The sequence below is a fragment of the Anopheles coustani genome, chromosome 3, assembly GCF_943734705.1.
Source record: "Anopheles coustani chromosome 3, idAnoCousDA_361_x.2, whole genome shotgun sequence".
NCBI classification, from domain to species: Eukaryota; Metazoa; Arthropoda; class Insecta; order Diptera; family Culicidae; genus Anopheles; species Anopheles coustani.
In genome coordinates this window covers 91,765,515-91,793,253 of record NC_071288.1, presented here as the reverse complement: position 1 = coordinate 91,793,253, position 27,739 = coordinate 91,765,515, and the positions used below count along the sequence as shown (strand labels likewise).

At 45.7% G+C, this 27,739-nt stretch overlaps 3 protein-coding genes across 3 annotated transcripts; all 3 read right to left on the bottom strand.

Moving 5' to 3' along the window:
- Window positions 1-7,043: 7,043 nt before the first annotated feature.
- LOC131259225 (large ribosomal subunit protein bL9m-like) lies at window positions 7,044-7,909 on the bottom strand. Its single transcript, XM_058260666.1, has one exon. It carries the CDS (start codon window positions 7,835-7,837, stop codon window positions 7,058-7,060), a length of 780 nt encoding a protein of 259 aa, XP_058116649.1. The 5' UTR covers window positions 7,838-7,909; the 3' UTR covers window positions 7,044-7,057.
- Window positions 7,910-12,461: 4,552 nt separating this feature from the next.
- Window positions 12,462-17,018, bottom strand: LOC131259222 (E3 ubiquitin-protein ligase RNF25). Its single transcript, XM_058260662.1, has 4 exons — window positions 16,586-17,018; window positions 16,397-16,465; window positions 15,481-16,177; window positions 12,462-15,420 (listed from the first exon to the last, which is right to left on the bottom strand). Exons 1-4 carry the CDS (start codon window positions 16,591-16,593, stop codon window positions 14,908-14,910), a joined length of 1,287 nt encoding a protein of 428 aa, XP_058116645.1. The 5' UTR covers window positions 16,594-17,018; the 3' UTR covers window positions 12,462-14,907.
- Window positions 17,019-20,822: 3,804 nt separating this feature from the next.
- LOC131259226 (mobility group protein 1A-like) lies at window positions 20,823-26,211 on the bottom strand. The gene is made up of 3 exons (XM_058260667.1): window positions 26,066-26,211; window positions 21,544-21,739; window positions 20,823-21,393 (listed from the first exon to the last, which is right to left on the bottom strand). Exons 2-3 carry the CDS (start codon window positions 21,691-21,693, stop codon window positions 21,208-21,210), a joined length of 336 nt encoding a protein of 111 aa, XP_058116650.1. The 5' UTR covers window positions 21,694-21,739; window positions 26,066-26,211; the 3' UTR covers window positions 20,823-21,207.
- Window positions 26,212-27,739: the final 1,528 nt, after the last annotated feature.

Below are 27,739 nucleotides of genomic sequence, written 5' to 3'. Positions count from 1 at the left end.
TCACACTGATTAGTGTCTCGCCGATTCAAGCAAGCCGAAACCAAACCCGACCATATTAGGGATGGTACACACCGGTTCTACAAGAGCGCGGTACTGGCCACTCTAACGGTCGGCGTTTAATTGCCGAGACGGATCGCGGGGTGATCCGATCCCACGCACCGGGGGAAGTATAACATCGAGGTGAAATTAGCGCACAGGAAAGCTAAATCGCAAATCTGTGATTGTGCAAGAAGGTGTGGCCCGGGGTTTACAGCTGCAGGGATGATTACTTTTCGTGTCGCCAAGGAGATTGACCACCGCAACGGTCCACACCCAGGTGCTATCCGAAAGTGGTTCTTTTTGGAAAGACAACTTTTCTTCCAAACTGATCGGATGAAAGAATCAACAACAACAAAAAATCGTCCCATTCCGGTGGTCCCCACGTGGGAACCGTGACCGACGGTGGCCAATAATGGCGATGGCGACAAGCCTGGTGGACCTATCAATTCATTATTATTTGAATGTTTTCCAACAGTCATCATCAACAAGACATTTTGGGGTTGTCCATAAAACGTTCGGTTCCATTTTATCGCCGATCCCGAAGAAAGTTGCGAGTGTGGGCGACTCCTCTCTCACGTTCGGTGTTCGATCGATTGACGATCAATTTCTTAACCGGCCATTTCCAATTGTAGTGAATGTCCCCAATTTGTTGGGGCCTGTTTTTACTTGGCTAAGCGCTCAACCTCATGGAGTTCCCCCAGTATTGATACGGCAAGGCCTATCGATGCCATAATAAGTTCATTTGCGTCGAACTGAACGAGACGTGACTTTTTGCCGGTGAACCAGATCTGTCCGAGAGAGGCCAAACGGTATCGAACCCGAGGGCACCATGTACGGAAACGTGGACATGTTTCACCAAAGATGCGACGCTACGGTGGACGTTAATCCGCTCCAAAACTCATCCTCTAACGGGATTTAGAGTGACACACTCGGTAGGCAAGCAAGGAGGACCTTGAATGGCTCCGGACGTGTCCGTTTGTTTCAGGTTACGGATTATGTATATTTGGCACAACGTTCACCTTGAACATCGTGCGACGATCGATCCTTCCTTATTTACGTTTTCTCTTTCAAAACAAAAAAATACCTCCATTTTATGGCAAACGAGAAGCCTGAAATTAATTTGTTAACGTGCCATATTCGCATTTTTTAATTACTCAACACAAGACACCACTTTAGTTGATGTTTTAATCCCCCCCATTACACCTTTGTCGATAAAGCATCAATAAAGCTCGCTGGCCGTACGGACGGTTCCGTAATTCGCCATCGCGCAACAATCGGCGCCCGCCAACCACTTGCCCGAAGCGAACGTAAACAAGTTGCCATTTTTAATGCCATTTGCTTAAACGATCTCATCAAATCAAGCCATTAGCATACGGAGAGAGAGACAAGTCAGAGGCAGAGGCAAAACCAAACAAAAAAAAGAAGTCCTACCGTTGTTGGTTTTAGCACAACCGCGCACCTTGTCCTTGTGCACCTGAAGCCCCGAGCCGCCCGGACACTCGTCTTCACGGGATCGCTCTGGGACGGCTGCACTTGCCACTCTCGTGCCACTAATAAGAAAAACAAACCTCACCGGGCTCAGAACAGAACGGCCTAATCCAATGGCCCCGGGGAGGCTGCCGATCCAAATATGGACATAGTTTTAACCAAACTTCTGAGTTCTGTCGGCGGCGTTTGGCAAACGACATCACACGAGTCGTCGCCGCCGCCACCATCGGACCAGGCGGACCAAGGGGGGGTTGTCATAAACAATAAATCCCCGCCGAACATGGCGACTCGGATCCGGCGGTGCAAACTTGCCGTCCAGAACATCATCGTAAACTTAATCCGACCGTCCGTCCGTCCGACGAGTCGGGAAGAACGAGAATTAAATGATCTCCAATCTCGCCGATCGAGTGCCGCCACGCTCGAAGCGTGTGTCCGGTCCGATGTATTCAAATGATCTGGCAATTCCCATTCCGAACGGGTCGACTTCCTTGTTGGAAAACTCGCGCGGCGTCCATATCTAAAGCGTCGCTGCAATTATAAAACGATCCAGATTTGAGGTTAATATGTGCCCGCTTGTAGGTCCCCCCTCTGGCGTTCCAAAAGCGGCCATGCTGGTCGCCTAAAGTGCCCGCCGTCTTGGTAGAGAAAAATGACGAGTTCTAACCGCCGACCGGTTTTCCAACGCCAAGTTCTGGCTCGGCGTGGCGTAGGTGTGCGCTCGCGATCATTTGCGTAGTTTTGGTTTATGCTTTCTCGCACGCTGTCCGCAATGGCAATGACCGGAAGCGACGTGGGGGATGGTGACTGATGAGTTCCAATATTTGTGGCTCCAAGATACGCCCAACCAAACGTCGGTCGAAAAGCTGACCAAGTGCCCAAAAATGGTTAACTCATCGAAAGAGTTGGCTGTATTCGTGGTTCCCGCCGAAAAGGGCCCACCGAAAAAACCTTCGAAACCCTTTTCGGAGTTCCGGAGTTCTGTCGCAAAACGTAGCCGCTCGTACGGGCGATGGCCAAGGACGGCATTCCCTTGGTTGAACTTCGTTCGACGCCGACGCCATTCTCAACGTCGACGTCGATGATGACGATGATGATGCGCGACACATCAATGTAAACAAACGATCTTCCGTACTTTGCCACAAATAACTTCCACCACCGGTCTGACCTTGACCGTCGTCGTTGTGGCGCCCCTACGAGCCGCCAGCGACCAGGGGTTGGCGAACGAGTTTTATGCCCAAATATGCTTGCACACTTGTCACCACCGACATCCACCAGGCGTCCACCCTCGCGTCTCTCGCCTTTTTTTATTGCGGGAGTAAGTATGATCATTATGACTTCCACCGACTTCCTCCCATGCCTCCTCAAATCTCACGCACCCAAGAGATTGGGGCGGACTTGAGCAGCGTGTGACAAAAACAAACCGTCTCCGGGGGAAGGAAAGCGACCGCGCGGGAGGGTTCCGGAGATAAATTGCTCGATCACGAAGTGTCGTGGCCAACATAAACCGATCGTGGCCAACAGTATTCAGGCGCCACTTTATGACACAGCGCGTGCCCAAGGAAGGTCCCCCGGAACCCGTTCGTTCCTGGCGCCGGAGTGAACTCTCTCTCTCTCTCTTGCTCGCGTGGTGACAACACACAATATGTTAGTGGTAAGTAAGTACCTTGATCTTCACATTCAATGTAACCGATACGGCGGTCCGGATTCGAGAGTCAACTCCAACTGCACCGTCTTTGTTGCGGTGCACGAGATGGGAAGCACACACACACACATTGCATAGGTGTGTGCATGTGCATACGGTATGACCGCTGGAGCATATGATCAAGTGATCTGTGAGGTGCACACAAGGCCGCGCAGGGAATTATGCAAATGAAATGGTAAAGAATTGTGTCGGCGAGTTAAAGACACGCTAATAACTTCTCGATGTTTTACTACAGTTGAATCTCCGATGGTAAAGACAAAAGCGAGTGGTTCATAGCTGCGGTCATGTTCTGGTTTTGGTTTGGGAATTGGTACAGGGAGTAAATTGCTAGTTGAGACCTACCATTTCAATCCCTCCAGAATTATTGAAAACATTATTTCTTGACGCAATTTTTCGATGAAGTAATTTCAAAACAAAAACTGGACCATTCCATTGAGACTTTGAATAATGCTATTCAACAATGATCAACAGTGATTGCATGAACAGAAATTTTGGATCAGATATTGCGAAAGTTCGCCAAGTACATAGGTAGGAGTTTTCTAGACTTGGTGGAGGTCTATAGACAGTCCGTCCTTCATGCAGATAAACTATCTAATCACCTTTCGTGCAAAGGTACAAAACTTCATCAAATACTTGACCGACTTGGTGTGAACAATCTCCTTCACGCCTTATCTTAATCAAAACACTGATTATAATTGAGCTCCTCCGAACCTAACTCTGTGGTGAAGGGGGCTCTAACCTAACCATGTAGTTTGCAAATACACACACAAGAAGAAAAAAAAACTTGATGATATGGTGATTGAAGCCGACAGTATCTACGCCAGGAAGTGCCAGAAGTAAGGAAGGCATTATCATCACCTCCTGGGACTCCCCGTTGCGTCAATCACCCGCCAGAACCAGCTGATAATTGAATAATTATTTGACACGAGCAGATACCGCGCCATCAACTTAAGTGACCTGCGCACACCTGCCTCAGGGACAAGTGGAACAGTAGAGGTGGAGGGAGGTATATCTCTTCGCCATCAACAAATTTCCTTCCTTCTCGCCGTTTACGTGCCCCATTAACCTCCTCCGACGGGGGGAGGGGACGGCGTTCCTCAGATCATAAACCATGTTCCAAATTAGGTAATCGACCGCTGTGCCAAACAGCAACAACAACAACGGCTTTTTTCAGCTGATCACGGTGCGCCTAGTCATCACCGTTTGGCTAGACCAAACCGGCCATCAAAGACCAGGTAGTATCGGGCGTTCCAAACATATGATACTGGAGTTCGTCGGGTCGCACTCTACCTGGCTTGCATTCGAGCAGGATATATCAAACCATTTTCCTCGGGTTTTTTTTTCTATAAACTCACTTGATTCTGAGGCACGGAGTTGTTTGGCAGACTATTTAGATCCGCTATATCTCCTGCGGCTAGGACATGCTCCGTGGCCTCTGGATGAAAGGTGCTGTGTGGATGCGAAATTTATAACTCTGCGCTCGATCAAGTGGCGGATGAAGAAGGAAGTGTTTAAGCCTACACACACCCGACCAGCAGACAAACAACAAAGGCAAAGACCCCCACCAGAGAGGGACCCTGCGAAAGACCTTCGCGACGGAACCGGTGGAGAAACGGAGAAGAAGAAAAAACAAACCCAATCGAGTCCCAAAATGCCTAGCTCTGCCTGCCCCTAAAGGCATGAATCATGCTCACGTGCGTGCCGAGTGGTATCCAAGGGTGGAATGGAGTGGAGAGAGACAGCGAGAGGTGCACAAAGTCACAGTGGGGGTCTCCTGCGGACCGGAGGTGCCTCACGAAACTCACCGCAACCTGCGCACGTTCTTGTTATGACAGAGGTGACATTCAGGGGTGTTGTGACAGCGCCAGGCGCCATCTACCGAGCGGCCACTAGCCGCGATCGTTCCGCGATCATTTGGGTGAAGTTTTATAGTCGCCCCGCGCTGGACTTGGATTTTGTTGGCAACGGTTTGGAAGGTGAAACATTCCATTCCGCCTTAAGATAGTGTCGTCGTCGTCGTCGTCGCCAACGTCTACGGCCGTTTGCCTTCCTTCGCACCGTTCGCGAACGAACCTCGCCAACCGTGAGTGTCACGGACGGTCACGATCGGTATTTCTTTGGATGAATGAACTCATTGACCGCAGTCGATACCTATTTTTTCCTTAGTGGTTGCAGTCGCGAGGGTTTTCTGTTTTTTTTTCTGTCCCCCACAGAATCGATCTGTATTGGATCGGAATTTCTATACGATCGCACGATCAATCCCTCTGTCGGAGGAGAAATATATAGCATCAAAGGGTCAGCCAAAGGTTTGGAATTCCAAGGCTCCCCAAGAGATCACCTTCCATCAGTCCAAGTCCTAATGAAAGATGACATTTATTTCGAGATAGATACTTTTCACCCCTTCTTTCAGACATGCTACCCAAACCCACACTAACCCCTGCTCCACCCCTCTAATGAGCTCGATTACATTAAGAGTAAGGACATATAATTTCGTTTAATGGAGATCCGAGGAGAAAACCACTATAATTCGATCCTTCCATCGTTTAGCTTCGTTGTTTGTTCGCCCCATTTCGATATAAACGGGGTCAATCAAGGTCGCCGGGAAAGGAAAAGACCCCGGGAGAAAACTTCACCCTCCCTGGCATGTAGAATTCACCGCAGGTAATGATCCTCCGATGCCTAATGAGTGGAAGGCGAAGAAGCAACGCGTGTAGGAGCCCTTTTTTTACAGACCCGAGCGCGGAACGCCTTAATTGACATCCTCGCGCAATTACTGGGTGCACGCGAAAATGGCCGGGCTCGTTGGCGCATTACTTAAAGGATGCCACAATCAGTTAATCGGTCTAGCAGAAACACGCATGCCTTGTAATCGGATTATTTGGGTGCCCGACAGGGATGCCGGATGCGTGCACGGACAGGGATGGAATGAAACGCCGGTACTAATTACGACATTCCTCGAGCCCGCCAGATGCCAGCTTGAGCCCTTTTTGTGCCGATGCCGGATGTTTACTTTCTGTCGGTGAATTCGCAGGGATGAGAGGCAAAACAACCACATCTGCTCCCCATTGCGGTGATTGCGTTCCAACCAAGCTCTTCGCCCTTGAAAGGAACTACCAAGGGCTGACAGATTTACGCACCGGCACTGGATGACGATCCTTTGTTTTAGAACTGGGTAGAGTCTGTGTCCAAATGTGACCTCAATCTCGCTCGATGAGCTGCAAAAGTGATTAATTCATTAAACGATCCTCGAGAAGATGTTCCCCATGCCGATCGCCTGTACGCTTCGTCTCGTCGTCTGGAGCGAATAAATCAACGCCGATCTCCCTTCATGCCTTGCTTGATATCGATTGCCCACCGAGCCGGGGCTATTGGACATCGATTTTCCTGTTTGCCTTGTCCTGACTCCTGGTCGCGACGACGAGTAGTGGCCGAGGCATAAGTAGCGGATCCATGGCGGTTCGACGTATCGCGTCGCACTATCTCGACAGTGGCGAGCCTTAGTACACTCGATCGAACCCCGGAAAGCTCTCGAATGTTACGTCGAACCGATTTCCGCAAACCGCTGAAGTGGAAGTAGGAACACATCGATTATTGAGTGCGAACGGATGCTAAAATTCCGGCTGTCATCGGCCACATCGGCAACGACATACCCCGCCTGAGGCAGTGATTCTCAACCTATTTCTGTGACTCTTTTACATTGCGCCTTGAAGAAATGTTAGTCAAAACTAACAAATGATATTCACTGGTTGACTATGAATCCTACTGAAGGTAATATTTATTCTAGCATTTTACAAATGACCGAGAAAAAAATGCCATTGCACCCTTCATTTACTTTTCCACATTTTTCAGGTTATCTTCAGGCTGCGCAGGAGTACTGTTGTTGCCAAACAGTGGCTCAGAATCCAGTTTCCAATGCTCAAAGACGTACGGTAGACGATCGCTAGGTTCTGTGCTCCAGTGATGTATCCTGCAGTGCACGCGAGCCTTCTCCAAATTGTTGGTCGTGATGGTGCAGTAGAATTCCTTGTTTTGTTTTAAAAGGTCTGGTCCTGTGATAGGCGTTTCCGGTAAAGTGATTGCGTGCTCCGGAACGTAATATCCAGCCTTCCGAAGAGAAGCTTTAATATGCCACGGTTCAATTTTCCACGGATGATCCTTGTTCATGACGACAGCCAGAATCAAGCTTTCTAGTTTGTTCACGGTCCTCTGGGCGTAGGTGGAACTGTGCACTTCTTTTACCTTTGCATCCTTCACGGTAGCATACTTCGCTACACTTTCCGGTGTTTTGTACACTGCTAGACCGGGCAGAAGCAGTTTGTTGTAGGCAATGTTTGGCTTCAGTGATACTACATCCCCTTTCGATCCAACGCCCTCGACGAACGTAGTCAATACAACCTCTAGGATCGGTTTCTTCGCTATCGTCGTGTCCTCGACCAAGTCGTACACGTAGTGTTTGCCACGTAGTTTTCCCGGTTTTTGGGTTTTCTTGTACAGGTACGGTGGAAAGCGACGCTTAAGCACGAAGGTGTTTCGTGTCGATTGGAGAAGACATGATCCAACGGGGCAGACAGATGATACCGCTAAAGCCTTCACAATGTTCACCAACATTTTGCGGAGAATGTGGCGAATACGCTGTTTCGTATACGAAGATGTTTGCACGCGTTCAATGTTTACACTTTCTTCACATGCAACTCGTATTGGACATTTCGAGTTCGATTGTCGTTGGTTTCTGAACCACAAAGCAATAAACGTCATTACCATGGCAACGTGAAATGTTTCATTAAGGACATCCAGCTTCACAAAGCAATCTATTCGATGTAGCAATTATCAAAATAGTTCTAGTTTGTAGCTTTTTTTACATATCAAATTAAATTACATTATATCGATGCAAGTAGTTACATGCAGATAGAAATTTAGTATAGAAAAATACTTTACAGATTTGTAACATCGGACTGAGAAGATTTCGAATCACTGCGCAAGGAAGTAATCTTGTTCGTCGTGTTAATTTTTTTCTCTCTTTTTTGTGTGATTTAATTCCTTCAATATGCAGTTTTATTTTTTCTTTTACCTGCCCGGGTCCTGCTTTTCAATACTTTGTATGGAGAGGGTTATGTTTTTTCTGTTTCTTCGTTTTTTCCCATTGCATTCGCTTGTCTAGACGACAAGCCAGGTCGCCCAAGTATCGAATCACGCGGACCAAGGCGCCCGGCGAATGACATGCACACGCAATACGCAGCCTTCCGATCCCCCCCCCCCTCCCCCCCCTCCCTTCCATCCTTTTCCCGTCCAAAAAATGTGTATGCACCACTGGAGTGGAGGAACTGCATAACGATCGTGATAGTTCGATTGATCATCGAGGAGACTCCGAGGGGAGAGAAGGAGCGGCGGCTGCGAAAAAAAAAATGCACTACAAGCTTCCTCCAAGACAACCCTTCCCCCGTTTCGTGTCTCGACGGACACAAACCTCTCGGGAGGTGCGAAATGAAAATGCATCCTTGAGCGACCGTCCACGGTTTCATTGCCCTCTCTAAGTGATGATCGAACCCCATCGAGACGGCCCAAAGGCGATCGCGATCGGAAACAGCCCTGAACTGTACGCCCCGAGCTTTTGCCACTAATTTGCGCCACAGGAATGTCTTGATGATGCAGCCGCATCCGAAGGAAACGGAACAGAACGAGCAAACGTGAGCTGTTTGATTCAAACGGTTTGATTCCAAGGAGGAACCATCGTCATCCAGTCGACAGAGAAGCGGAAGAAGTATTTCTTATCATCCGTACGTTCTGCAGAAGAGAAAACGATGATAACGCTTTGTTAGCATAGCGATCGCAAAGGCACATGAAGGAATAATATTGGCTTATTTGCCCGACCAGTCATACGCAAAGGCATTCCAAGAGCGAGGAAACAAACAAGCCCACGTGTACCGAGGAAAATTTGATCATAACTGTCGCACGATGGACGAAACCATTTTTTTATGTTCCTCTGGTACTGGAAGGGTACACTAATAGACACCTTTAATTGTGCGGGCGCAATAAAATCAATCATAGCTACAAACGAACTGGGGACGTCCGTTCGGAGAGTTCAAAAACAAGAGACTGATTTGGAACGCAAATAAAACCACGTAACAAACTGGAAGGCGTCGTCGAGTAGACTAAATTCTTCGACAACTCCCATGGGTGGCAAAAGACATTTGCATCGTTTGATAAGAACCTCCACGCAGCGGGCAATCATCACCGGTTTGTCGAGCAGCTGGACGAGATTAAAAAAAAACACACCCATCGACGACACAAGAACCATTCATAATACATCCCACGAAATGTTGTTCGGTTCATTCATTCGGTTCTTATCTTAATTTGATTCATAAGCAAAGTGCAATTTATGCGCACAATTTGCTCGTCGTACACGCGGCCGTGGGTGACACCGTGCGCACGGGCTTTTTTCTGTTCTGGAAGACTCTTGTGTTCCGTTTCGGTCGGTGATCATCGTACAGAACAAACGTTATTTGTAGGGACTACGAATACAACAACAAAAAGCCAACAGAGTTTAAAACAAAGTAAGCAAAATTAGATGATGACTTTAAACGAAATAAAACCGTTTTAATTGCAGTCAAGACCCAAGATGATTTCATTCCAAAACCTCGTAGCTTGTAACCAAGACTTTAAAAAAATCATAATTTCACTTAACCTAATTGTACAAAGAAACCGAAATGAAAAATCGAACTAAAATAAGAACATTGAGGACTAACAGTTCAAACTATTTTTAAAAAGCAATAATTCATCTAATAGAGAGTTAAAATCAAACACAGAACTGTCGACAATCGAATCGAAACTGAATCATAACCTTAAGTGGAAAACATTTAAATTAAATTGATGAATAATACATTTTAAAGTGCGGACAATAATATCTTAAATTTAATACAGCGAAAATACCGTCGTTAGCAAATGGATATGTCTTGTAAATAAACTGAACAGTTCAAGTCCTTCGAATGAGCTGTTTTATCTTAACACTTTCTAGTAAAACCATCTAAATTGGACTATCGCGCACAACTCTGTTAACTGATAGTTGATTGAATTTAGCTTGTTTAAAGCAGCCAGTTGATTAAACAATTTGATAACATCCGCTCGCGATTGAGCACATACACACACACACATCCAGGAGCACACGCTGTTCACCGCACAAATTTATCACGCCGGCCCGCCGCACGTAGTTTTTCCACAATTGATAAGATAAAACATCTCTCTGCCGGTCTCGCGGTGTCACAAAATCAATCATAAATCATGGCTGGCAGCAAGAAGACAAATCGTTTCACCGCAAAATTCCTGTTTTTCCCTTCCACTTTGATCACTTGCAGACTGATTCATGCGTTCGCGAAAATGGTGTGGCGCAAGGCCACCGGAAGAAGAGTCAAGACGTATTTGGTGGGATGCATTTCTTCCATGACGCATACGGTGCATAATTTATTTCACGATCCAAAACTGCCTCAATGTGCGATGGGAAACGAATTCGCCGAACGGAAAATTATCCATCACTGAGTCTCGGTTCCTGAGGTCACTTGAGGCCACGTTATTCACCAACCGCTCAAATCAAACTCAATCGGTTTCTCTGCACTTAATTTGATTAATCGCTAAACGATCGCATCGAAATAGAGCATTGGATGTGATACCGTTCCTAAAGGACACTGTTTGGGGAACAATGATTACATCCGCGATCACATAAGCACCAAATACGAACACTATAAAGATGGGGCCTCTGGCTAGAGGCTTTTTCAACGTACACAAGAACGTGAAACAAACAAACGAACTCAGCAAATTGGTACGTACCAGCAAAAACAATCAATACGCCAGATATGAAACTTCAGCGAAAACGTACAACCATTCCGTTGCGATCTCAGCTCAACACTGACTCGGTTCACGTTCCGTTTCGACGAAATGCGCCCCGCGGAACGACAAACCCGCGTCGCGGCGCTGTATTCGCCCCACCACAAACACAAACATAAGCGACCGAAGTGCGGTGTGGAGGGGACAGGGGGACAAGTTGTGCCTCCGACGCATGATTCATTCCGTATCGCGCACGACCGTCGTTCCGTCAAGTGTATATGCTGCTGGATCTCGATGGTACGATCGACCGTCGATCACACAATTTGTCGTCTGGCGCACGTTCCGAACCGGATGCGTCACCCGGGCCATCGCCGATTAGGGATGGCTTTTCCCATGTCTCCGATTCCCGATGGGATCGACTTATGGGATAATCCTAGTAAGAACTAGCCGGTCCATGAACAGAGAGAAGGTTGAAACCGGGGTTCGGGTGCGAGGGTACTTTAGATAACGGCCCATAACCCGCCAGCGGAAAAGCCACCGAAAGAGGCCGCAAGAAGCCGGTCAAAGCAAGTGCCCGATCCGGTCCGGTGCGATACTCCCACGAACCGAAGAAAACGCGTTCCATTAAACAGGTTCCAGTCGCTGTGGACCGCGGGTTCCGATGCGATTGGCACGTGGGCTTTAAAGGCATAGTGGACACCGACTTGGGTTCGTCGAAACATTTGGGTTGAAAAATTGGATGTACATTCCCCATTGGAAGTGTTTAAAGTGCACCAATTAATCTCACCTGATGACTCATGCATGGTCAATTCTTAATGGTTGACATACGGGGCATAAAGAAGTCGGTAGCGATTCTTAGGTTGGATATAGGCCAGATGAAACTATTCGCCAATCTTTATAAAACAAAACATTGGCATTACTCTTGCTCAAAATCAGGCGTGAAATTTGATTTAAAAATCAAGCTTAAATAGATTGAGAGGTTATAAGCTAATTAGGTTTAACCCAACTTGGTATGGAGTAGTTAATTGTACAAGAAAAGAAAAAGATTCACACTATAAGAAGTTAGAACTAACCTGCCGGTTTGTGGTCCTGTTTTGATCCAACGGACGATGTGTTTTGTTTTGTTCCAGCCTGCGATATCCATCCAGGGTACTTCGAAGATACAGTCGTCGCCACAGTTTCCACTACAATTGATATTGTCAAAAACAAGTTAATATTAAATGTTCCCTTAAATAAGTCAAATAGTACATAGATTGCTAACTTTTGTTAAAACTTCCAGCCAATCCATTCTTTCGCCACCGGAAAGGAAAGCGGACGCACATTTTCATGAACATTGTCTGCTTTATTTTGTTGGGATAAACACACCCTTTTTTACCCTTTTTCGGGGAATCCATGTACTGAGATAACACATACAATATCATATACTATCCAAGTCCAATAATCGACAGAACTGACTTTCGGGTTTCAATTTTCAAAGCAATTTCCCCCTAAACTGACACACTGATACACTGACTTAAAAAACGGCATTTCCGTGACCGTATGAATTATTTGCCAGAACTGCAGTTTTAGTAGCTGTTTGTCGGTGAAACGGGCAATCCAAATTAGTTTAGTTTGTCATGTGTATTAAAGTGTGTGTGTGTGCATTTCATTTGATCCTTTTAATCCTCACTTGTGGACTCTTCTTGATACATGACATTATTTATATTTCAATTTCGACTTGTTTAATATTTCAGTTCCAATCGTCCAATGTTCTATAAGTAGTAAGAAATGTGTTCCGTTAGTTCTGCATAAAAAGGTTTTCGACCTTCAGTCAGCCAATATCTGCCTCTACTCCCCTAGCCACTCTCCTGGGTGATATAGATTAGTTGCTTTTACTGCTTTTATGTTATTTTTGTGTAACTGGTATGCATATGTTTGGTATGTCTTATCGTCCACACATCTGTCGGTCAACGACTAATTATTAGTCTACATCGTACACAGCACCGCACAGTTTGCTTTCCTTCCTGTATTAAGTATGATTTGATTTGATCCTGGATTCGACGTTCCCGACTGGTTAGAGTAGTAAATTGTTTTAGATTATATTTAATTTTCATGTATTCCGTTTTTGGCACGCACAAACCGCGTTCTGGACTTCATTATTTTATCATTTCGTTAAGGATTCACGAATGGCTAGTGGATCGTGCAAAAGAACGCAAAGAATAAAATTATCTCTACTCAATTGAATGGAACCCGCTCCGACACCATCACAACTTGTTGCATTACCTTATTGCACTGCACTACTTCTGCATCGTTCGATTGGGCGCAAGAAAGTATCCTTTTTCTTCCTTATCGTGTGTGTAACTTCGCCAAACAAATATCAAGTGATCAGCTTACTCCGATATATTGCTATGAAAGAATACCACGTAACTAGCTGCTGTAGAGATTAAAAATAAATATCCCAGTTGTCTTTGTCTGCGTCGTGTTCTACCAAACTATATTATAATCATAATATACACAGGGCCATATTCCGTCTACTGACGGAATGGACCAACCGTTTCCTATATTCCCTCCTGCCTACCATCGCTACACTTTCCTTTCACGGATTTTATTGCGCTCCCTCGCAAGGTTTTGTACGTTCCAACTTAGGTTAATGCTTAACTAACGCGTTTTAAAGTAAGTACACTCCACTGGCACACAACTGGGCTCACGTCCCACATGCCCCTTTTCCCCCAACGGAACACGGTTGTCTGTAGGTAAATCGGTTTTAAAATTAAATAAATATAAAGCTATATCTAACTCCCTGACCTGCGTCAAGTGGTTCTGGACCAGCCACCAGTGTGCCGTTCGGAACACTTGACTGACCATTCGTTGTGCCCTTCGACACGGTAAACCTTACACCGAACTAATCGAAGAAACTAAAGTCACGACTTCGAAACAAGGGTTAGCCCAGAAGGTAGTCTCGCTAAAAGGGTCGCAATTTCGCCAAACGACCGAAGAAGAAGGAAAATAAATTGGAGCTGCAAGCATTCGATCGCGTGGAAGAAAGTGCATACCTGTTGTCAGAGTAATGAAAGTAAAGGTGCCACACCGATGCGAGCCCTAACAAGGTGCATGTTATTGGGCAAATATGAGGTGGATTCATGGAATTCGGTTTGTAACTGCAAAAACGACCTTAAAGTAACCACGACCATTCGTGATAGGAAGTGTGGCAGCACATTTTCGAAGCAGTATTTCGTCCTTCCTACCGCCTGAACCCATCGGTAGTTCTGTTCACAGTAGGCACTGTCTAACCTCCACCGCGAGCTTTTCCTGCTTTGCCTTTGCCTACTGTGATGGGTTTGTTTCAGTCGTCGTTTACAAACGACACTCAGTGCGTTCATGACAGGATAATTGACCATGAACGGCCTCCGTTCGTTTCGATGCCTTTGAATACTAGTAGCTGTACTACAACGATGGAAAAACAGAGGAATCCTATCGATCGATCGATCGGCTGTGCACAGGAAACCCAACACTAAGAGAAGGTGACATCGATCGGACTTTCTACGATGGCCGGCAGTTATGCCGACGCGGCTACGATGAGTATGCGTACGGTAGATTATTGTTTTACGAAGAGTTGTTACGAGTTTGACAAGAATCGGCTTACGTTTGCGATGGATTAAATGTTATATCAGTAGCAGTGGCCGCATGGCGTGGCTATCCTGGAGCTGCGTCAGAGGATGCTGATGATGCTGGAGAAGTAGGCCACGGTGCGACTGGTGATGCGGTGGCTGATGTGCGTGGTAATGTCTATCGTCATGCAGACACTCCGGTCCTACTGTTCGGTGGTGGCAGAGGAATATTGGACTGGACTGCATTAGACTGACGTGTTCCGGGGGCATCAATTGTCACCTGGCGTCGGAAGCACAAGGGCCAGTTAAATTTTTTGCTGCTCCTCCCGCCGACGAAGATGCACCACCGCTAGCGCCACTCCCACCACCAGCACCCGCTCCACCGGCCGCACCACCATTCGCACCACGACCCTGGTGGTGATGATGGTGATGATGATGCTGGTGCCGTTGATGGCGATGATTATGATGCTGATTATTGTGACGCCGATTGCGATGTCCACCGCTGCGATGGTGGTCGCTCTGCGCGCCAGTACAAGCCGGATCGGAGCATGCGTCCAGATCTTCCACTGACAGATCAGTTCCGTTAGGTAGAGCATTTTTCGATGCATTCCGATGGCGCCCATTTTGATGCGCCCCCTTCGAACCGGAAGGGCCTTTATTTTGTTGCTGAATTGGAGCGTGCTTTTTACCGTGGTGATTTGATGCGGTTTGTCCTGGCGCATTTCGCATGGGCGGATGCGCCTCTGTCACGGTAGTTGTGCTAGAAATCTCGTTCGTGCTTTTACCCACCTAAAAAGAGCAATTTTCATTATTTGTTGAGCTAATCCTCACGCAATTCAATTTACGTACCTCGCCATTCGGAGGTTCCGTTTCGATCGCAATCACATTGCTCTCCTCGGCATCCAAATCGATAATACCGCCGCGACGCTTCTGATGCATAAAAAGTCGATTCATTTGCGCCTGCAGCGACTTCAGCTCGTCCGTCAGCTGGAACCGGGGGGCATTTTCACGTTCCGCAGGCGGCCGGCAGCGCATCAACGGCTCCACATCCACTTCGATCGGCTCCCGGCACACCGGGCACTGGGCCTGAAATGCTTTCGTTTCCTTCTGCTTCCAGATGGGTAGCTTTGCCAGCTCCTCCTCGTAGTTCCGGCGCGACGCATTGATGTGGCACGCGAGGCAGTGACTGTGCAGGTAGTGATAGCAAACGGTCTTTGTGAACTCGTCCCCCTCGAGGAACCCGTACAGGCAGATCACGCACTGGCCGGACGGGAGATTACTCTCCGTCAGATGCTCCCGGATGATGTCGATCAGATCGAACACGACCGGTTGGCCGACGGCTTCCGAAAGCTTCTGCTGCACGGCGCGTTCTATCAGCCCGATGATGCGATCGTCCAGTCCCCGTGGGTTTTTCAGCTTAATGTTGGGCCGCACGTCCGGGTAACCGACCGGGGGTAGCACCTGCAGCGTAATGCAGACATACTGCGAGTCCAGCTCTTCCCCGACCGTCGGGAATACAGTCGTTTCGATCAGCTCCGGAAATCCACTGCACAAAACGATGGAAAGTTGTGTCCAGATGGTGATATCAGGAGCGTGAAAACAAAAAGAACGACAGAAGGATTCCATTGAAACGTCCTCGGGATTGTGCAACAATCACGCGCACGCACACACAACAGTGCACCACCCTTCGCCAGCATTCGCCGGAAGAGACGAACACAAATCGATAATTCTAGGGGTATCGCCGTTGTATGCAGTGCATCCTTACCTGGCGTTTTTTGTTATCTGCACATCGTCCATCAAAATCGCTTCCAGCGATTCCACCTCATCCAGTAGCCTGTGTAGGAAAAATGAAAATGCAATGAGGATCCCGATTACAATCTCTTCGAGAGACTTTGATTTCCTCACACCGAACCGGAAAACAATCCAATCTTTTGCCTTGTGAATCGGTACTTACACGTCCATACTTTGCTCAGTATTTGCTATCCTGTAACGAGTTTCTCAACTATTTATTCGTCACAGAGCCAATCCGATATCGCGACGGAGGTTTCACACAAAACAGCCGTGGAAAATCTTCCCAAACTGCACTCTTCTATGCACTTCGCATACACAAACACACCCAATGAAGGTGGAAAAAAAATGCAAGGATCGTAACAGTTTTCCCCGACCTTAGGTAGGCTCGAGGAGCAGAGCACTATGCACACGAACGACGGGACATGGACTAAACTTTTCAACTTCCCAAATGCCTGCTCGTGGTGTCCTGTTGCCGAATATTCCGATTCTTTGCCCAGAGAGAGCAACTAATACCTAGCCCGAGAGCGAAAAAATCAATTTTTATCCCTTCGTTCTTCCACGCGCCCGTTTTCTAACAGCCACCCGCACTCGAGGAGTATCCTTGCCTAGAAAATGTATAGTAGCAGACAAGTTGCGCTAATTTAGCTGCAGCAAGTTTACGCGAAGGAAAAGATGGAACTGTTTGTGAAGCACTGGCCTGTAGTGTTGGCAGAATCGGGACTAGATCTTTTGACGGATTCTAAAGGATTGAGTCACATTTGACAGATTCGGATCAGGTTTGATTAGTTAGAATTTAAATCATTCGAAATCATAGATTGAGTGTTTTGCGCGATTTAACACTTTTTAACGAGGCCGTTTATTACGCACCCATAGGGCTCAAGGCAGGAAGAATTGATTTTGGTCAATTTCGCGAGTCGATTTTGCTCTGGCAGTGAAAGTCAAGGACCAATTCAACATTTGATCGTCTAATTATTACTTTAACAAATTATATGAAAAATCGGCAAGTTAGGTGAACACGCAGGATATGACGGATTGGGATTCGGGTTCAAAGATTCAAGTCCTTACAGGGATATAATTTACCCACCACCAGAACGAACCATTTCTAAAATAAATCGTCAACATGACGTACCGACAGGGCTGCCTATCGCAACCGCCTATACACCAATCACTTTAAAATGACCGTTTCGGATGTGAACTCTCTGATATTCACTCTTACTTACTTACAAAAGATTTGGAAAATTCCTTTCCTCTCTTCTTAAGTTTTGAATGTGCCATAAAGATCCAGGGTATAAGAGAAAAACAGGAAGCAGGGAACAGACGATTAAGTTAGAATATAATTAAACAAGTATCAAACAACTTCTATCTAAGGAAAGGTCGCTATAAACAAGTGAAACAGATTTGCATATCCCCAATATAAACATAAGGATAAAGCACGATTGATCATAAGGACGCTATGATCAAAGAATAATTTCTTTCGATTTACATGCATAAGTTCTTCCAGAAAACAGGATTCATCCCATCGCTGTAGCAAGGCATCCAACAATACGCGGAGGGATACTCTGACCCACCCAAATAAGTGATCAACCCACCCTAGTAGAGGGACATTGTTTACCGACCAAGGACTTCACATCCACATTTTGTTTCCACGAATCCTTTTTATTAAAATCGAACTCTGAATTTTCCTTATTTTCGCTGGCCTTTCATTCGTTCCAAAGGGTTCCTCTCTTGTGCTGTTGTTCAACTTTTCACGAACTTGTGTTTTTATGTTATCTTGGGAGGACGACAGGAGTCGTATGGTTGGTTTTTGTCGGTCTAAAACGTGTCCTGTGCTGCTGTGTACTGTGACGGATATGAGATTTGACTGTTAGAAAGTGCACTACGAGTGCTTCTCGCTCACATGAATTGAGTATATGGTTCGTGCGTATGTACAAAAAACTCTACTCTCCATCGTCCCGAACTAGCCTGTGTCCACGTGTACCCCAAGGATCTATAAACTTGAACTAAAGGTATTAAAACTAGAAATCTTTTCCTATATGCTCTTCCTATCCGCACACCGTTCGCCTCGTTGTTCGATTTCCCACGCTTGTGTCATAGCATGTTTAAAGAAAACTCCTTTTGCGACAATGGCTTATTATTTTGTATTTCTTGTTCCTTACTAGTAAAGAATTTATTGTTTTATTACTCTCGGTTTTTTACTGATGTTCAGATTTGTCAAAACACGCGGCGTGCAATCACACACACACGATTTATCATGGCATTTGGGGTGTGTTCGATCGAGTTCAAACATTGAACGAACAACTATGTTGATGGCTGACACACACACGTTCTGGTTTTTTTGTTGTTGCTGCTGCTGCTGCTGCTGCTTCCACTGGTGCTTCGTCGCGCTGCCGTTGTTTTACTGATGTTGCTGCTGCTGCTGTTGTTGCTCGTGCCTTACTCTTTTTTTATACCATTCCCGTTTTGTCACATAACTGGGCGGTATGAGTCGCAAAGTCAACGCTGCCGCCGCCACGTGTTGCCACCAGCGATGTTACGCGCGTTCGCATAAAAATACGAGCGAATCGCCAATTTTTTACAATGTAACATAAACCCATAATGAAAAGTAGTATCCGTTTCTCCGACTCCTATCATCCCACTAGCTTTTCGTCTGCTCTGGTTTTGCCCACCTCCCACTGATCACTGCCTATTTCCTTTTTTCCTGGATCCTACCAACAACTCGCGTATCCTAGCAGCATCATCGTCACCTACTTCAATCAAAAAGGGGGCTACTTCTAGCGCAATTGTGAGATACATGGGATGACTTGATGGATTTGAGATTGAATGTATTTGTGTGTGTGTGTTTGTGGGTGTGGCTTAGGTGTGAGTGTGTGTGTGTGTATGTGTAAATGTTGTACTTATTGTGTGTATAAAAATAGTGTACCAACGCAATTGTGGTACACTTTTTCCCGCCCCTTTCCTAAACCTGCCGCGCTCTTAATACCACTAAGAATAATTTTATCTCATTAGTAAATTTTACGAGTTCATTTGTGTAAGATTTGTGTGTCAGGTTGTCTTAAACGAGTTAAAGAAAAAAGCACGATCATGTCAATTCACGATTTCTCTCATACATCTTGCCGACCGAAATTATCTTGTTCCCCTCCTCCTCCTTCTCCTCTCTCAGCTTCTTCTCCTTCGGCTTCCACTCCACTCCTCATCATTTGCTCTTGTCTCTTCATCATCATGCTCTTTTCATCTCTTTTATCAAAGATCATTAATTAATCACGACCTGCCTTGAAGAAGAAACAAAAAAACACGTAAATTAAAGAGATCAATTGGCAAAAGTTTAGTAAAAGATGCAAATATGTTTGCGGTATTCAAACAAATCTAATCGAAATATAAAAGGAGGAAAACGTCAGGAGAGATGCCTGGGCTCTGGAAGGTGAGGCGTTGTTTTTTGTACTGATTTGAATCGTTTTAACGTCTGGCAAGTAGTTCTAGAGGCTCGGAAAAAATTACTGTCGGTTAGTGGGCTGCTTTCTACTACAATTTGGATCGGTAGGAATGGTGTTTCTACATTACTGTATAAATGCTCACACGCTCGTTTGCGCTTTTTCCTACTTTGCTTCTGTACTTTACGTTAGTGGCATATGCGTGTGGAAACATAAGAACGAAACCAGAAGCATCATGTCGATGGACCACATGAGACAAGAGCCTATATGCCAATGAAATGCACATCATTCTTTCACAGTGAAAAACCGCTTTATCGGTACATTCTCTGATAAATGCTTTTTCAGTACGATAGGCTCGCTTAGCAAACATACATCCACCAACGTAGGTACCACCCCAGAACCCGAAATGCCTTCCAAGTAATATTCTGAACAATAAGCTTGTTTAGATTACTTTGCGTAACAACGCGGGACAACACGCAAAAGTGGGAAGAACTTTCCCACTTTCGAAATAGTTCGAAACATAAACAAAAGACCACAAAGTGGGAAAAAGACACGCGCAAATAACAGTCAAGGAAAGGACAGTAGGACACAAACAAGCAACCTCACACATCATGGTGTTGCCAACATCATCATACAAGGAGCTGGCAGGTTAGGGGTTGAAAATTTTCACTTAACACACACGCCCACATACATTCATGTTTGTACTTGAAAACGATTTAGCGGTAAAAGCGCGATGACACTTTTTCCCTCCAAACCGACAGTTCTGCATCTTCCTGGGAACTAATGCGATCCGCGCACGGATGCAGAGACGTCCCCGGGTTACCTCCCACACCCTAGAATTCGAAAAGAAATCACACACAAGGCTTTTGGACCATGGACCATCTTGTGTTTCTCCCCCCACTAGCGAAATTGTCGTTGTGATGAGACATGGGCTAGGCTACTGGTGGTATATTCGATATCCCAAAAAATATGCTACTAGCCTGGTTTTGTTGGTTTTTTTCAATAGGTAAAACTCTATTTTTCACATGTCATTTTACGTTTAGTTTGTTTTTTCTTCTCCATTTTGTGTAAATTGGCGTGGCCGTGTTACGAGTAGTGCGGATTTAGGTGAAGGGGGGGGAGAGAGAGAGTATGTTAATGCTGACAAAGCTTGTTTTCATCTGTTTGTTATTGAACTGACGGGGCGCAGGATAGTAGACCGCGGGGGAGACGACAATGATACATTTTGTCTGAAGTGTGTAGAGAGGTGATGGTAGTTTTGGTGTGTGAAAGATGCCGTAGTGATTTGTTGCTGAAGTAAGGCCCCGAACATTTACACAATAAATTAAAAGTAATTATTTTAAGGTTAGTGATTAGTTCAGTCGCTCTCATCTCCAGACTCGTCATCTTCATCCTCCGAATCCTTCTTTTTGCTCTTTTTGGCAACTTTCTTAGCACCTTTCTTTTTCTTGGTGACGGTTTCCTTGCTGCCGCCGTTTCGCTCGTAGTCTTGCATCTGCTTGTTGTACTCATCCTTCATTTTGGCGGCTTTGTATTCCCACTCCTATAGCAGAAAAGGAACACACAATTGACAGAGACGGAGAAAGTGCGTTAATGCAATGGAAGATCCTCTAAATTTTCCACTAGATTATTTCCAGGGCGGGCAAAGATATAGTAATACTATTTGAAAACGTTTTCTTACAGCGATACTTACGCTCTTGTCCTTCATTCCACGCCACAGCTCTCCACCCTTCTTGGCAATTTCGGTGACTTTGATGCCGGGGTTCTCCTTCTTGATCTGCTCGCGGGCTGAGTTAAGCCACAGCATGTACGCCGACAGCGGGCGTTTTGGTTTCTCTGCCATTTTCTTTGTTTAACAGTTAATGGGACGAATGTCACAAACAAATATCCTGGGGAAAATGAAGAAAATATCCAAATTAGATTTGATGTCATTTGACTGTGCCCGTTAAGGGATTACGAGACTTATTTCCCTGTTGTACGTGGATAGTCAGTTCTCTCGTACAGGGGAGGGTCCGGTCTCGGTTGGGATTCGAACCCACGCCGTCGAGGTGGTCAGCCCCGGCGCTCATGGGCCGATTTAGGGTCCTCCTTTAGGGTGCTTAATTTTCCATACAATTTTCCATCCCTACATACAATTTAGTCGTTCTTTTATCTGGCGTTCGTTACGCCTTCCAAATGGAACGAATGGTTGCGTCATTATTAAACCACATTCCCGCGTAAGTACGCAGCCATGAAAACGAAGGAACAATCGATTTTGAACGGATTGCACCCCCGATTTTATTGTTATCAACTTATAACCAATTAACACTTATAAACATAAGTATTATTGGTGCAAGAAAAAATCATTTAAAACATACTACAAATGAGACAGTGGGTTCGACAAGAGTTAAATTTCACTGTTCTCCCTCTTCAAAAAAAAAAAACAAGGCGAATGATCGCAGAGAAAATATTATAAGATGATGACGTCGATGGTGGTGTGGTATTCAATGCTGATGTGTCCGTCGCCATCGAAGTTGGCCGTCGAGAAATTCGTTTTCTTCCAAGCAAAATACGTGTGTGTGTCCACGAAAACAGAAAAGAGCAAGCCGAACCAAACCCATCGATGAAAGCTGAAAGGCGAACACTTAACCCCCCCAAAACCACACAACACCACAGAGTCAGAAGCGCTCGGGCACCGTGAAGAGAAGGCAAACAGAGGCAAGAAATATGGACAGGAATAAGAAAAACACTCATCGGAATATGCTGCGTCTTTTCTCGTGTGCGCTCCTCTACCTTTTCTTGACGGGCTCTCTGTATGTATATCGGCGCTTAGGTCGCTGATAATACTACTACTTTATGCTTTCAAGTTGGCAGGGAGGTAGGAATGGGACGACGCGCGTTAAAAATGATGCGATGGATGATGCTATGGGACGCGACGCGCACACGCAGCTGCTGCTGCCGGGTCTCCGCAGCCGTCCTCCCTGGTGGTACTTCTGTATAAACGCTCTCATTTTCCTCTCTCCTTGTCCCCCCCTACCCACCACTAACACATGGACCAGGAATATCCTGTGCGCGGTGTGCTGTGGTCGTCGTTGATTCGACACATCGAGCTACTGCTGCCACCTTCCGATGATGAAATTGGAGAACGGCAGAGACTGAGCTCTGGGCACAGAGTTTGAGCGTCGTGTCCATTTCCGTTTAGTGCTTCGCACTCAAACGCCACCAACCAATCTGGTTAATTTTACACGACACGTGTACGTATGGAAAAAATTATCGCTCATCCTCCATATTGTCCAAAAATGAGCACAAAGATTGTCGTTTATTATGAGAAACTAACTGATGAAAATTATTGCTTCACAAACGTTCGTTAAATCTCATACAGTTCGGGCATTCACAAATTGAAATGCAGTATAGAACTAAAGGAACTGGCGGGAAAATGCGCGCGCTTTTTCAAATCAAGACGCGCTGCTAACAACAGCTTTCATCTGATTGCAGATGGGATGGCGCATTTAATGTAATTGAACGTCGGCATCACTAGCTAACATAATTAAACACCATCAAAGAATCTTATGAGAATAGATTTTATTTTGAATCTGTTGAAAAATAACGCCAAAAAGCGAGGTTACGGCACTTCGAAGAAGATGCCTTTCCAATAGCGTATACATGTGTACACCAACAAAATGGACGACACGCATTGAAGCGTTATTTATATTTACAGCACGCCTGTTTGACGCGTGATTTATTAATTTTAGCTAGCTAGTAAAAAGAAACATTGCTCTACTTAATGTTCAAAATAAATTGAATTTTCATGAAACCATCAGAAGCGTTACACAAGGCGTTTCATGGCGTTACCGTTAGCATCGGTTAGAAATTATCACACACCCGTAACCAAGCGTGCGCGCGCGTTTGTGTTAGAGAAGCCGCGCCACAGGTCTCGCACACATTTACCCAGCATCATCAAGCCGCGACCAACGGTCGCACTACTTGGAAGAACGTCAACTCGCGCTCTTTTTTCCTAGCATCTTACGGAAGTATGTCAAAAATCGATGAAAATTCGCCGGAAATTCGAATCTGTGTAAAAATCGCTTCCAGCAAGGAAGAGCATTTCCACGAACTCGAAAATATCTTTTTCTCGGAACGATGAGGCGATTTGAAAATGCGCCTTTACGACGCTACCCAAGCCGCCGTTGATGAAGATGCCGCTTTGCGGGTACGCAGTATTGAGTAACTTTCGCTGGCCTATTTCCATCTTTTGAGGCGTTTTCTTCCGTTCTTGGACTTTTTGTTTATACCACTGGCTGCTAAATGTGCTTTGAAGTGTATTGTGCGACTTTCAGGCGTTTAATTCGCAGAAGTAAAAATAATTCAAAATCGAGCCAACACTGCGTGCGCGTCATACATTTCACAAGAGACCGTTGGGCACACACGCACACAGAGACGCACACGCTACTCGAAGTTGAAAACTCAGCAACGCACACACAAGGAAACACAATCGAAGCCGGTCATATGCAGCACAGTTCAAAATTCAACGTGAATTTACAAAATATTTACAAAAGATTAAAGCATGTATCCAATTATTCCTTCTAGGACACCGAGTTGGTTCAAGAATGGACACTTACTTTTTCACCTCAAAGACACCGTTCACTTTGGAAAAAACACAACCGTTCCGAGCAACGTTCTGAGCTGCAACTGACTTGTTCGAACTGGTCTGGACGGTTGGTAGCCTTCGTTGCTTCCAAGGAACTCAGTACGCACAGTACGCACGCACACCATCGAGATCTCTCATCCCCATAGCAAGCACGCAAGATGATGTTAGAGATGCTCTTCAAAGCGCTATGAATTAACCTGTGTCCCGTTCGTTGAACGGCGTTGGTAGCCATTTGCTTGGCCGTACAAAAGACCACAGGCAACGCATGCTCGACTGACAAGAGCCATTAAAGAGCGGGAAAATGGCATCCAACGAGCGCTGGTACCGGGTGTATTTTGGGTAATAATCTAAATTTCCTGTAACAATTACAACGGAGCGAATCGTATGGAAAAATAGATTCATCAAAATAATCTACGATCTGGTCAAATAAAGCCAACTATCCCTACTTTCTGTTGAATTACAATTCTACATCACCCGTACGATGGATGCGTACAATTGTTTTAAAAATATTTTTGTTATGATTCCAGTGTTGCGTTGATGTTAAACAAATGAAGGTAATAATGTTCCCACTATTTAATGTATAAGTAGTTTTACCAACTGCTTGGCAGCCTTGAAAAAATCATTCATGTTGCGACACATAAACAACGCACCGCCATTGATAACCGATTTTGGACGGCCAAATTCAAAATCCTACCGACGCCATTTAGTGCTCGATACCCAGCCAACTCTTCTCTGCACAGTAACGCTAGCCAGCAGCAGCAAAGCGAAAGCGCACTCATACACACGCAAACTCGATGGGCCCTGGGACACGGCGGCCTTCCGTGGTTCGTACGAACGCGCAGCTCGCAATTGCTACGTGACCTAACACGAGCATAAAAAATTCCCGGAGTTACCTTACCAAAGAGCACTCTAGCGCCTCTTATCGTTGGGACGGTGAGTGACGGTCTTCAATGAAAAAACCTGAGCGAATCTGCCTTTTTGCCTCGTCCATAGAAAGATGGACGAATGTTCGCCTATGGAAGCCAATATATGGGAAAAATATTTTGGCGCGAAAAGGGCCAATTTCACTAATTTTGCACCGTACCCCGTGGGGTACCGATGCCAATCGATGCGCGAGGCAAAAGTAGGACGATTATGGAAGACACTTCGCCGCTCCGACGCGATCGGTAGAGGAAAATTATTTTTCAAAATCCCACCCATATTTACTGCGACCGTACCAGTGGAAGCCATAGTTCGGGCGACCCAGCCATTTTGACTTTCGGTAATTTTTTCTGTTCCACCGACGGTAGCGAAACGACGCAAAAAGCGACGTGTTGGGTGCGAAAAACATTTCACCAAACGAATTCAATCGCCACCGTTCGACGGCGGGCGAGAAACGCACGTAATCGGACCATTTTCTCGGCCACCGCAGCCGCCATACATTTTCAATATGCCGCCATAGAAGATTTTCTGAGCGAACCCACGCCAGCGAAGCGTTCGGAAATTGGCGATTTTTTACCCCTTAACCACCATGGATTTTTGTGGTCAGCGCGAAAAATACTCTTTGAATAGTGTCACCATAAGTCGTGGAAGGCGATTTTAGACTTACCGGAGCAAGTTCCTGGAGAAATTGGGCGCAGAAAATGCACTAATTTATGACCACTTTTTTCCTATGGACAGGAGAACACTTACTTCGAACCGAACTGAACTGCTAGAGCACTTCGAATACCCCGAGCTAAAGGGACTTCAGCTTTGTCTGCTTCACCGATGTGGCCGTGTGTGGCACCAGACGCACACAGGCGCACCACCGTTTGAGGGGTGTGTGTGCGTGCCGCTGTGTGCGTCGCTGACACCTCATTCGAACGAAACGGTAAAATGTGTTCTGGTTTCACGGGATTTATTCGCCGTCGGTTGGCGAACCGGTAATTCAAGGGCATCCGAACCGGCGAACCGGCGAATGTCAGTTTGATCGCATCGCGTGTGCTGTTGTCAAACACACAACTGACGCCGTCTTTCGCATATGTTTGGCGTTGTTGAACGCACAGCATATGCAATGCACGCTGCCGCTAGCAATGCGGAATGTTGTGAAGGTATCGATGCGCTGCACCCCACAAGGGAGAATGCATTCGGTACATGCAATTGAGGGCATACAAAATTTAATTTGCAGAAACAAAGCGAACTGAAGATGCAAATTCAAATTTTACCAACAAACTGGAAACGGTCATCGAATTCCAAATTTGTAATAAAAGCAAAATTATTCAGTTATATGTTAAAAATCATGCATTTCATAAATATTTTCTAAAGATGGTCTTTGGCACGTATGTTTGTCTAGAAAAGATGTTGTTCATGACGAATTCAAAACCATTAGAATTTACAAAATAAGCTCGATTCGCATATTTATAAGAGCAAAGTTCTATTTTTAACCAATTTTCATCATTTTTAAGGAAACAACTCTTCAGCTAACAGTCCGTTGGAAAGTTTACTTTGGTGGACCTCCTGTAACGCTGAACAAATGCTATCCGTTTACGTTCTGGTTTTGGGTATATTTTGCAGTGTTTTTATTAACCGTACTTTGACGAACATTAGTTATTAGTCTTATGGACGAAAATTTAAGAAATTAGATTATTATCACGCTCGAGCTGACGATGCTTCTTTGCGCCAAAATAAGAGAAAACGGTTACGTATCGGTGGTATGGGAAAATCTCTAACAAGGACCCTTCCTTGTACCGAACCAAGCCAAGCAAAAAAGCGCAAACTAGAAACATATGAAATTACAAAGCGGCACTGCTTTTCGGCGTAAAGGGTCTACAATGGGTCGTTTACGATGAGCCCTCTGCAACGAGCTCCGAGGGAAGAAAGCGGGTCCTTTTTTCTCGAACGCAGCCGATGCAACGGAGGGTTGGTGCATACCGTGTACCTCAGAAAATCTCGGAGGTAGAAAGGAAGTTTCGAAAACTAAGGCCAGCTGTGGTGGTTACTGTTATTTTGTTCGTCCGTTCCAATGCGCCCTTATCGTTTGCCCTTCTTCCTAGGGGCCGGCATTCGTTGGTAAACACTTTTTGTCAAGCCAGTTGTGTAGGGGATGTGAGAACTTGGTTCGGCAGTTGGCTTACTTATGCTTGTGTTTGTGTAGAAAGGATATTTTTACGCCGTGTGATCGCGCTTGAGGCTCATGGCGCGCGTAATAGCGCGTCAGACGCCGGTTGATGCAGCCGTTACATCGTTTTTTTGTTATTTGTCCCATAGAGGGTACAGATGAAAATCTTTAGCAATTTTTTTAACT

Excerpts from the sequence above, each read along its gene's own strand:
- LOC131259225 (XM_058260666.1), bottom strand. The coding sequence starts at position 7,837 with ATGTTGGTGAACATTGTGAAGGCTTTAGCGGTATCATCTGTCTGCCCC.
- LOC131259222 (XM_058260662.1), bottom strand. Across the intron at positions 16,178-16,396 it reads CAGATAACAAAAAACGCCAG|TGGATTTCCGGAGCTGATCG; the intron begins GTAAGGATGCAC and ends CGTTTTGTGCAG. Across the intron at positions 15,421-15,480 it reads CGGAACCTCCGAATGGCGAG|GTGGGTAAAAGCACGAACGA; the intron begins GTACGTAAATTG and ends TGCTCTTTTTAG.
- LOC131259226 (XM_058260667.1), bottom strand. The coding sequence starts at position 21,693 with ATGGCAGAGAAACCAAAACGCCCGCTGTCGGCGTACATGCTGTGGCTT. Across the intron at positions 21,394-21,543 it reads GTGGAATGAAGGACAAGAGC|GAGTGGGAATACAAAGCCGC; the intron begins GTAAGTATCGCT and ends TTTCTGCTATAG.